Source organism: Oncorhynchus gorbuscha, unplaced genomic scaffold (assembly GCF_021184085.1).
Source record: "Oncorhynchus gorbuscha isolate QuinsamMale2020 ecotype Even-year unplaced genomic scaffold, OgorEven_v1.0 Un_scaffold_6046, whole genome shotgun sequence".
NCBI lineage: Eukaryota > Metazoa > Chordata > Actinopteri > Salmoniformes > Salmonidae > Oncorhynchus > Oncorhynchus gorbuscha.
Window position 1 is genome coordinate 1 of NW_025749730.1, and position 12044 is coordinate 12044.

General features: G+C 44.2%; 1 protein-coding gene across 1 annotated transcript; it reads left to right on the forward strand.

Moving 5' to 3' along the window:
• Positions 1-399: 399 nt before the first annotated feature.
• On the forward strand, positions 400-11173 carry LOC124029305 (rab GTPase-activating protein 1-like; the record flags this gene model as incomplete). Its single annotated transcript, XM_046341070.1, has 4 exons — positions 400-557; positions 9132-9242; positions 9911-10080; positions 11016-11173. Coding segments are annotated over 4 exons (597 nt in total), but the record flags the coding sequence as incomplete, so codon positions are not given.
• Positions 11174-12044: the final 871 nt, after the last annotated feature.

Consider the following 12044-nt stretch of genomic DNA (forward strand, 5'->3'; position numbering starts at 1 on the left):
AGCCTGGTGGGGGCATAGGGCCTCCACTGAAACACACACACACACACACACACACACACACACACACACACACACACACACACACACACACACACACACACACATTACACACACACACACACACACACACACACACACACACACTACATACAGAGAGAGAATTTAGCTCAGCCCCCCCTATGATACTCTATCATGTCTCCCAATGACTGAAAAACACTCTAGGACTCTAATGGTGTGTGTATGTCACTGATATTCAATCCCTGTGTGTGTGTGTGTGTGTGTGTGTGTGTGTGTGTGTGTGTGTGTGTGTGTGTGTGTGTGTGTGTGTGTGTGTGTGTGTGTGTGTGTGTGTGTGTGTGTGTGTGTGTGTGTGTGTGTGTGTGTGTGTGAACTCCACAGGTCAGCAGGATACTGTACAGCTTTGCCACAGCCTTTAGGCGGTCCGCCAAGAAGACGCTCCTCTCGGGCTTGGCTCCGCCCCTGACGCCAGACAGCGACGTCTTCACCTTCACCGTCAGTCTAGAGATCAAGGAGGATGATGGGAAAGGGACCTTTAGGTATGGTGCATCGCAACCATGCCATTCATCTTATCAATCTGTACTCTGGAGTCATTGTCCTTAGTCTCTACGTGTGGTATGGTACATTAGGTTCATCGTGGACTGATGGTACATTAGGTTCATCGTGGACTGATGGTACATTAGGTTCATCGTGGACTGGATGATACATTAGGTTCATCGTGGACTGGATGATACATTAGGGTTCATTGTGGACTGGATGATACATTAGGTTCATGGACTGGATGATACATTAGGGTTCATTGTGGACTGGATGATACATTAGGGTTCATCGTGGACTGATGATACATTAGGTTCATCGTGGACTGGATGATACATTAGGTTCATCGTGGACTGGATGATACATTAGGTTCATCGTGGACTGGATGATACATTAGGTTCATTGTGGACTGCATGATACATTAGGGTTCATTGTGGACTGTATGATAAATGTGGGTTTATTTTGGACTGGATGGTACATTAGGATTCATCGTGGACTGATGATACATTAGGTTCATCGTGGACTGTGTGGTACATTAGGGTTAATCGTGGACTGGGTGGTACATTATGGTTCATCGTGGACTGGGTGGTACATTAGGTTCTTCGTAGACTGGGTGGTACATTATGGTTCATCGTAGACTGGGTGGTACATTATATTTCATAATGGACTGGATGATACATTAGGTTCATTGTGGACTGGATGATACATTAGGGTTCATTGTGGACTGGATGATACATTAGGTTCATCGTGGACTGGATGGTACATTAGGGTTCATTGTGGACTGGATGATACATTAGGTTCATTGTGGACTGGATGGTACATTAGGGTTCATTGTGGACTGGAAGATACATTAGGGTTCATCGTGGACTGGATGATACATTAGGGTTCATTGTGGACTGGATGATACATTATGGTTCATTGTGGACTGGATGATACATTAGGGTTCATCGTGGACTGGATGATACATTAGGGTTCATCGTGGACTGGATGATACATTAGGGTTCATCGTGGACTGGATGATACATTAGGGTTCATTGTGGACTGGATGATACATTAGGGTTCATCGTGGACTGGATGATACATTAGGGTTCATTGTGGACTGGATGATACATTAGGGTTCATCGTGGACTGGATGATACATTAGGGTTCATCGTGGACTGGATGATACATTAGGGTTCATTGTGGACTGGATGATACATTAGGGTTCATTGTGGACTGGATGATACATTAGGGTTCATTGTGGACTGGAAGATACATTAGGGTTCATTGTGGACTGGAAGATACATTAGGGTTCATTGTGGACTGGATGATACATTAGGGTTCATCGTGGACTGGATGGTACATTAGGGTTCATTGTGGACTGGAAGATACATTAGGGTTCATTGTGGACTGGAAGATACATTAGGGTTCATCGTGGACTGGATGATACATTAGGGTTCATTGTGGACTGGAAGATACATTAGGGTTCATTGTGGACTGGAAGATACATTAGGGTTCATTGTGGACTGGAAGATACATTAGGGTTCATTGTGGACTGGAAGGTACATTAGGGTTCATTGTGGACTGGATGGTACATTAGGGTTCATCGTGGACTGGATGATACATTAGGGTTCATTGTGGACTGGATGATACATTAGGGTTCATCGTGGACTGGATGGTACATTAGGGTTCATCGTGGACTGGATGATACATTAGGGTTCATCGTGGACTGGATGATACATTAGGGTTCATCGTGGACTGGATGGTACATTAGGGTTCATCGTGGACTGGATGGTACATTAGGGTTCATCGTGGACTGGATGATACATTAGGGTTCATCGTGGACTGGATGATACATTAGGGTTCATCGTGGACTGGATGGTACATTAGGGTTCATCGTGGACTGGATGGTACATTAGGGTTCATCGTGGACTGGATGGTACATTAGGGTTCATCGTGGACTGGATGGTACATTAGGGTTCATCGTGGACTGGATGATACATTAGGGTTCATCGTGGACTGGATGATACATTAGGGTTCATCGTGGACTGGATGGTACATTAGGGTTCATCGTGGACTGGATGATACATTAGGGTTCATTGTGGACTGGATGATACATTAGGGTTCATTGTGGACTGTATGATAAATGTGGGTTTATTTTGGACTGGATGGTACATTAGGATTCATCGTGGACTGGATGATACATTAGGGTTCATTGTGGACTGGATGATACATTATGGTTCATTGTGGACTGGATGATACATTAGGGTTCATCGTGGACTGGATGATACATTAGGGTTCATCGTGGACTGGATGATACATTAGGGTTCATTGTGGACTGGATGATACATTAGGGTTCATTGTGGACTGGATGATACATTAGGGTTCATTGTGGACTGGATGATAAATTATGGTTCATTGGACTGGATGGTACATTAGGGTTCATTGTGGACTGGATGATACATTAGGGTTCATCGTGGACTGGATGATACATTAGGGTTCATCGTGGACTGGATGATACATTAGGGTTCATCGTGGACTGGATGATACATTAGGGTTCATCGTGGACTGGATGATACATTAGGGTTCATCGTGGACTGGATGATACATTAGGGTTCATCGTGGACTGGATGATACATTAGGGTTCATTGTGGACTGGATGATACATTAGGGTTCATCGTGGACTGGATGATACATTAGGGTTCATCGTGGACTGGATGATACATTAGGGTTCATCGTGGACTGGATGATACATTAGGGTTCATCGTGGACTGGATGATACATTAGGGTTCATCGTGGACTGGATGATACATTAGGGTTCATCGTGGACTGGATGATACATTAGGGTTCATCGTGGACTGGATGATACATTAGGGTTCATCGTGGACTGGATGATACATTAGGGTTCATCGTGGACTGGATGGTACATTAGGGTTCATCGTGGACTGGATGGTACATTAGGGTTCATTGTGGACTGGATGATACATTAGGGTTCATCGTGGACTGGATGATACATTAGGGTTCATCGTGGACTGGATGATACATTAGGGTTCATCGTGGACTGGATGATACATTAGGGTTCATCGTGGACTGGATGATACATTAGGGTTCATCGTGGACTGGATGATACATTAGGGTTCATCGTGGACTGGATGATACATTAGGGTTCATCGTGGACTGTATGATCAATGTGGGTTTATCAGACAATTCCTTCGACTTCATGGCTTGGTTTTTGCTCTGACATGCACCGTCATCTGTGGGACCTATAGACAGGTTTGTGCCTTTCCAAATCATGTCCAATCAATTGAATTTACCACAGTTGGACTCCAATGAAGTTGTAGAAACATCTCAAAGCTGATCAATGGAAACAGAATGCACCTGAGCTCAATTTTGAGGCATTGCTTTGTCATTGGGGGCGGCAGGGTAGCCTAGTGGTTAGAGCGTTGGGCTAGTAACCGAAAGGTTTCAAGTTCAAATCCCCGAGCTGACAAGGTACAAATCTGTCGTTCTGCCCCTGAACAGGCAGTTAACCCACTGTTCCTAGGCCATCATTGAAAATAAGAATTTGTTCTTAACTGACTTGCCTAGTAAAATAAAGGTAAAATAAATAATAATAGAATGATGGGGTATTGTGTGTAGATTGCTGCAGATGTATTTTAGTTTTTTTGCCATTCTTATAGTTAAAGCTGTAATGTAACAAAATACTTTCCGAAGGGACTGTACTAGAGGTCGACGGATTAATCGGAATGGACGATTAATTAGGGCCGATTTACATTTCAGAACAATCGGAAATAGGTATTTTTGGGCGCCGGTGTGCCGATTTTAAAATGTTTTAGATTTATACTTTTTATATAACTAGGCAAGTCAGTTAACCTCTCTAGGGTAGGTGAGACCCTAACGTCCCACCAGGCCAATATCTTGTGAAACTGCAGAGAGCTAACATTCTAAATACACCAGTTGTTATAGTAAACATTCTTGTAAATACATGATGCTTACATCATTTAAAAGATGAACATCTTGTTAATCCAGTCATATTTCAAGAAGCCGTTACTGCGAAAGCAAATATGCTTTTCTCTGGGGACGGCGCCACGCACACACAAGTATTACTAGCATTTTCCAGCCTAGCATTAGCGTCATGAAAGTCCGAAATAACAATAAAATAATAACAAATAAAATAATATCGCTTACCATTGAAGATGCCAAGTGTCCTAACTACACAGTGAATGTTCGTTTTGTTTGATAAAATGTATTTTTATAGCCAAATACGAAACATTTGTAAACAGCTTACGTCGTGATTTCCGTCTCATTCAACTTTGGACGATGCGTTCGTGGTAATTACACACACTAAACAAACATTTGTCCAGTCATGGTTTCTTTGCAATCCTCTGAATGTTATTAAAACAACCATACTTGATGGTTCTTTTCCGTATTGACTGAAACAAACGAAACAAACAAACAAACAAACAAAACGATTTGAAGACACCAATCAATGACATCATTGCGCACCAATGGTAGGACCGGTCTATCGTTGATTGACTGTATTTTGGCCCAATGACCACTGATCATCTTGAAATATAGCTTGGAAGATTGCCAATGAGCTAAGGTAAACGGCAATATGTAATGGTTATACGTTTGAAGACCAGCCTTTGTCGTAAACTCTGGCATAAAATTGGTTAATTCGCCATTGCAAATCCTACTTGACAGAGCCACGGGTGTTACACATAGCAGTACATATTCAATAGCATTTTCAACAAGTTTATATATTTAAAATATGGCAAATAAATCAGGAAAAGCTAAAACAAAGTTTAGGTATACAGATTTCACCCAAATTATAGAGGAAATAGATAAGATACAGAGAGATCGAGTTGCTTCAGGAAAATGAATCTTTCAGCGAAGCTAGTTTTGACTCCCAGGCGGAAGAATGTTTCTTTATGGCGAGGATGCCATGCTGGATTGGTAAGTTCTAATGTCATTGTTTGAAATTAATAATATCAAATATGATTCTATTGAGATTTTAAAAATATTTTCTTTATTTTATTTGCAATATATAAAAATATAATCTGTAATGAAATGTGTAAAGTACACATTGGCTAAACTGTGTGTGTGTGATATATATTTTTAACATTTATTTTACATAAACATGGAATGGAACAGCCCTTCACCACTTCACCATAGTTATTATATTCCATGTACTTGTTGATACAGGGCTCATGTATTAAGATAAAATATTTGTTCATTCAGTATTGTTGTAATTGTCATTACAAATAAATAAAATAAAAACCAGCCGATTAATCGGTATCGGCCTTTCTGGTCCTCCAATAATTGGTATCGGTATCGGCGTTGAAAAATCATAATCGGTTGACCTCTACACTGTACTGTATATTACATTAGAACATTTTAGAACGTCACTGGCCTCATTCTCTCATCTATTTGTTGCTTAGTTACAAGGTTATTTCCCCCTCTCAAACCACACCAGTAACTGAATTAGTTCTACTGAAATGTATGGCATTCAATCTCACTCCCTGAAAGAAATATGGCCCTTAAGTGAACAAGGAAATGACAAAAATAGAAATGTCTATTTTTTTCTTCTTTTAGAGTTCTTTCTTAGAAGTGTAGACATGCTTCCACTAATTTATCACCCTGAGCAGCAGCCTGGCCGTCTCTGCTCTGATACCCTGGTTTCACAAAGAGGCTTATTCACCAGCGGAGTGACACTGGCCCAGGCCAACACACAGACACATTCTCCTAGGATATGAATCATCTACTGGACCGGAGATGGACACCGGAGATCAGACAGCCTGGTTCTGCTCATCAGACAGCCTGGTTCTGCTCATCAGACAGCCTGGTTCTGCTCATCAGACAGCCTGGTTCTGCTCACCAGACAGCCTGGTTCTGCTCATCAGACAGCCTGGTTCTGCTCACCAGGCAGCCTGGTTCTGCTCACCAGGCAGCCTGGTTCTGCTCACCAGGCAGCCTGGTTCTGCTCACCAGGCAGCCTGGTTCTGCTCACCAGGCAGCCTGGTTCTGCTCATCAGGCAGCCTGGTTCTGCTCACCAGGCAGCCTGGTTCTGCTCACCAGGCAGCCTGGTTCTGCTCATCAGACAGCCTGGTTCTTGCTCATCAGACAGACAGAGAGGATAGTCACTGACTGTCACAGGGTGACTCTAGACATGCCTGCTTGGAATGGAAAGGGAGTGCGGATGCTCTTCAGGCAGGCATAGATCCTATTATTAGTCAGCTCTGAGCTGGGTTTTATTTATTTTTTGGATGAGAGCAGGATCTGGTCTCTAGAACTAATGGCTTCTCCTCCAAGGCTCTGTCTCAATTGCCTAAAAATGTGTCCTGTCCTCCTCCCCTCCCTGTCATTGTCTACAGTGTCTTCCTGTCCTCCCCTTCTCCTCATCATCTGCACTGATTGGTCGAGGCTCGTCAGTTCTCTCAGATCAGAGTGATGGAAGAGAGGACAGGGGCCGTATGTATCAAGTGTCTCAGGGTAGGATTGTGATATAAAAGGCTAACCTGATCCTGGATCAACACTCCTTCTCTTAAAACATACTGCCCCCGCTTTTTATGGCAATTAAGACATAGCCCTAAATCTAACCCGTCCTTCTCAGGCTCTGACATAGCCCTAAATCTAACCCGTCCTTCTCAGGCTCTGACATAGCCCTAAATCTAACCCGTCCTTCTCAGGCTCTGACATAGCCCTAAATCTAACCCGTCCTTCTCAGGCTCTGACATAGCCCTAAATCTAACCCGTCCTTCTCAGGCTCTGACATAGCCCTAAATCTAACTCGTCCTTCTCAGGCTCTGACATAGCCCTAAATCTAACCCGTCCTTCTCAGGCTCTGACATAGCCCTAAATCTAACTCGTCCTTCTCAGGCTCTGACATAGCCCTAAATCTAACCCGTCCTTCTCAGGCTCTGACATAGCCCTAAATCTAACCCGTCTGTCTCCTCAGGCTCTGACATAGCCCTAAATCTAACCCGTCTGTCTCCTCAGGCTCTGACATAGCCCTAAATCTAACCCCCGTCTGTCTCCTCAGGCTCTGACATAGCCCTAAATCTAACCCGTCTGTCTCCTCAGGCTCTGACATAGCCCTAAATCTAACCCGTCTGTCTCCTCAGGCTCTGACATAGCCCTAAATCTAACCCATCCGTCTTCTCAGGCTCTGACATAGCCCTAAATCTAACCCGTCTGTCTTCTCAGGCTCTGACATAGCCCTAAATCTAACCCGTCCTTCTCAGGCTCTGACATAGCCCTAAATCTAACCCGTCTGTCTTCTCAGGCTCTGACATAGCCCTAAATCTAACCCGTCTGTCTTCTCAGGCTCTGACATAGCCCTAAATCTAACCCGTCCTTCTCAGGCTCTGACATAGCCCTAAATCTAACCCGTCCTTCTCCTCAGGCTCTGACATAGCCCTAAATCTAACCCGTCTGTCTTCTCAGGCTCTGACATAGCCCTAAATCTAACCCGTCTGTCTTCTCAGGCTCTGACATAGCCCTAAATCTGACCTGTCCTCCTCAGGCTCTGACATAGCCCTAAATCTAACCTGTCCTTAGGCTCTGACATAGCCCTAAATCTAACCTGTCCTTCTCCTCAGGCTCTGACACAGCCCTAAATCTAACCTGTCCTTCTCCTCAGGCTCTGATGGGGTTTGTTTCCAATTCCCACCAAACAAGTCACTTCCCTTAGCTCACAAATAGCCAAATACTACACTGGTTGTTTTGAAAACATAAAAGTCCCATTGCTTATTTTTAGACGGGCATATTTCCTCCTCATTAAGCCTTGGGTTGCTTGTTTGTGGAATGCTGAGATCTAAGAGCAGCGTTCACACGCTAGCTAGTAATACGCAAGTAATTACCATGTTAAGCTCCAGGAATTCCAGAACAGACACTACAACTACAGTCCTCAGCAAATATGCAAAGATTGTAAAAAATATTGTTGAGTGTGAAGAGCTGAAATGATCCTTTTTAAGGAACTTGGACTGTCTTACCGTTCAGTCTTCACCCTCTAATATGGTGTTCATTAGCAAATGTATTGGTTTTGTTAAACGTGTATCTACAGAATTACTCTTAGACCGGTTGACACTGTTTTTAAGTGGCTGCTCCACTGGATGTCATAAGGTGAACGCACCAATTTGTAAGTCGCTCTGGATAAGAGCGTCTGCTAAATGACTTAAATGTAAATGTAAATGTTTTTATTTTGCAGACTATCTTACTGTATTTACGATCTCACATGATCATAGCTCCCGTGTGGTGTATCTAAAAGCATGTTTGTGCTGTTTTAGTGCCTGAAGTGTGTGCTGTGGAAATTCTTTGTGATTTGTGTAATATATTTTGGGTGGAGGAGTCAGGCTTTGATCGGGTTGACTCATTCAAAACATTACGATTCAAAACAGAATGAATGATCAGTGCTCGCGTCATCACGTTAGATCAATGAAATGCATAAACAAACGCAAAGTGGGATATTATCATCATGCGTATGGTATTGCGAATTTCATGGAGCTAAAGACTCTCAGGGCAATGAGGCAAGATCTCTCCCAATCCCAGCCAAAGCATTTCAGAGAAAGAACTCTTTATTTTTATATTTTTCCAGCGCTGTGGCAAAAGACAAAGACAAGAACAGCTTTAAGCTGCGTCCTGGTATGGACAAGAAGGTCTTCATCTACGTACAGCAGACGTCCAATAAGGAGCTGTCTATAGAGAGGTAACGTATACACACAACGCAGACATGACACAGTCCTGCCAGCACGGAAACTTCTCAGGCTGGACGTCTCCCTGGTATTCATAACAGGCCGTAATTCAGTTCTAATTGATAAACAACCGCTGTTTGATGTCTGTCTGTTTCCGAGCTGAAGTGTCCCAGTTCAGCCATGAGAATTAGATGGATGTTTCTGTTCTGAGCCTGCTAATTCTCTATGGTTAATAATGTTGTTTTGAACCACCGTCATCTCATTTCCATGGCTCTTTGTTATTTTACACTTCCTATACTGGGCCGGAATTAGAGAGCTCTTTTATCCTCCGTTTTATGAAGGATATATAGCTAGCTAGACTGATACTATGTGAGAGATGAATCAGCTGAGAATTTCCACCTGGTTCCACTCTTATGAGGTGTGTGTGTGTGATCTGTGCTTCCTCTCTGTGCGTGTGCTGTTGTGTGTGTTCTGTGTGTGTGTGTGTGTGTTCTGTGTGTGTGTGTGTGTGTTCTGTGTGTGTGTGTGTGTTCTGTGTGTATGTGTGTGTTCTGTGCGTTCTGTGTGTGTTCTTCTGTGTTCTGTGTGTGTGTGTTCTGTGTGTGTGTGTGTGTGTGATCTGTGCTTCCGCTCTGTGCGTGTGCTCTTGTGTGTGTTCTGTGTGTGTATGTGTGTGTTCCAGGTGCTTTGGCCTACTGCTGAGCCCAGGGAAGAACGTGAAGAACAGTGACATGCACCTGCTAGACCTGGAGTCGATGGGGAAGTCATCCGATGGAAAGTCCTACATCATCACAGGGAGCTGGAATCCCAACACGCCTCAGTTCCAGGCTGTCAACGAGGAGACAGCCAAAGGTACAGCAGGCCATCATGCAGTGGTGTCCCTAGCTTGTTATGTAGAGCCAATTTAACATTGGTATTAGCCCTGTCTGTATATGTCCACCTTTCTAAGTATAATGACCCCAGATAGTTCATAGCCAACCGTGACCGTGGCCGGCTCTCTAGCTGATGTCATCTCGCTACATAGCTACGACCACAGCTACTGTACTGGTCATAGAGGATATTTGTGTTCCGGATAAGTTCATTTACAGGTCCACAACTTTAAAGTTTACATTGATGAGTGTTGGGTCCAATTTGTAAGTCGCTCTGGATAAGAGCGTCTGCTAAATGACTTAAATGTAAATGTAAATGTAAAAGTACCTGATCACAGATTATTACATTTGTTTTATTTAATTTATTTTTATTCCAAAATGTTTTTGTTGTACTTTTACCCCCTTTTCTCCCCAATTTCGTGGTGTCCAATTGGTAGTTAGTCTTGTCTCATCGCTGCAACTCCCGTACGGACTCTGAGAGGCGAAGGTCAAGAGCCGTGTGTCCTCCGAAACACAACCCAGCCAAGCCGCACTGATTCGTGACACAACGCCTGCTTAACCCGGAAGCCAGCCGCACCAATGTGTCGGAGGAAACACTGTACATCTGGCGACCGTGTCAGCGTCCACTGTGCCCGGCCCGCCACAGGAGTCGCTAGAGTGCGATGGTACAAGCACATCCCTGCCGGCCAAACCCTCCCTAACCCGGACGACGCTGGGCCATTGTGCGCCGCCCACGGGTCTCCCGGTCCTGGCCGGCTGCGACAGAGCCTGGACTCGAACTAGGATCTCTAGTGGCACAGCTAGCTCTGTAATGCAGTGCCATAGACCACTGCACCACGCAGGAGACCTCGCCTGACCACAGATATAAGGGTTTCTTTAATGGTTATATTAATGGCGATTATGGGTTATGTCAAACAGATACGTTTATCTACATGACGACGGCGGTGGACCTGGTGATCACTGAGGTGGAGGAGCCGGTTCGTTTCCTGCTGGAGACCAGGGTCAGAGTCTGCTCCCCCAACGAGAGGCTCTTCTGGCCATTCAGCAAACGCAGCTACACAGAGACTTTTACCTGAAACTCAGACAGGTGAGAGGCTTCTAGCTGAAACTTGAGACGGGTGAGACGGAGCTTCTAGCTGAAACTTGAGACGGGTGAGACAGAGCTTTAGTTGAAACTAAGACAGGTGAGACAGAACTTCTAGCTAAAACTCAGACAGGTGAGAGGTGAAAGGTGAGAGGTGAAAGCTGAAACTCAGACAGGTGAGAGGTGAAAGCTGAAACTCAGACAGGTGAGAGGTGAAAGCTGAAACTCAGACAGGTAAGATAGTTTTAAACACTTTAATATCTGACATCATCCTCTATTTATATTCATTGTACTTCACTGAAACCACTACTCCTTTTCCCTGGCTTTTATTGTTGTGCTATTAATAATATATATTTTTATGACACTTAAAAATGAGTGGCCGGTTTCCAATGGATAATCCACATGGAACATACCTTTTGGTGCTCATTTATGTCAACCCAACATGAATTGTGAGAAGGCTCTTTTATATTTTCTTTGACAATGTAACTGCTAGTTTAAGTGGTCACCTATTGTCTTGAGCTTGTATGTGACTCCATTTCCCTCCCCCTTCCCAGAGAGGGACAACAACACCATCCAATGCTTTTAGATCCATGACAGGAAGGGTGTATGTGACTCTTTACCCATGAAACCGGTTACCTATTGTCTCGACCCTGTACATGACTTTCCCACCTTCCCAGATGGAACGTAAGAGGAACAAGGACACCCTGTACGAGGTGCTGAGCCTGGAGAGCGAGTTAGAGAGGGAGAGGAAGAAGACGACAGCCAGCCCCAACATCCTGCAGTCTGCCTCCCAAGGATCCATGGTGCCATCGCCCCCTGAGGATGATGAGGAGGAAGGTGACTGACTGACTGACATGTAAAAA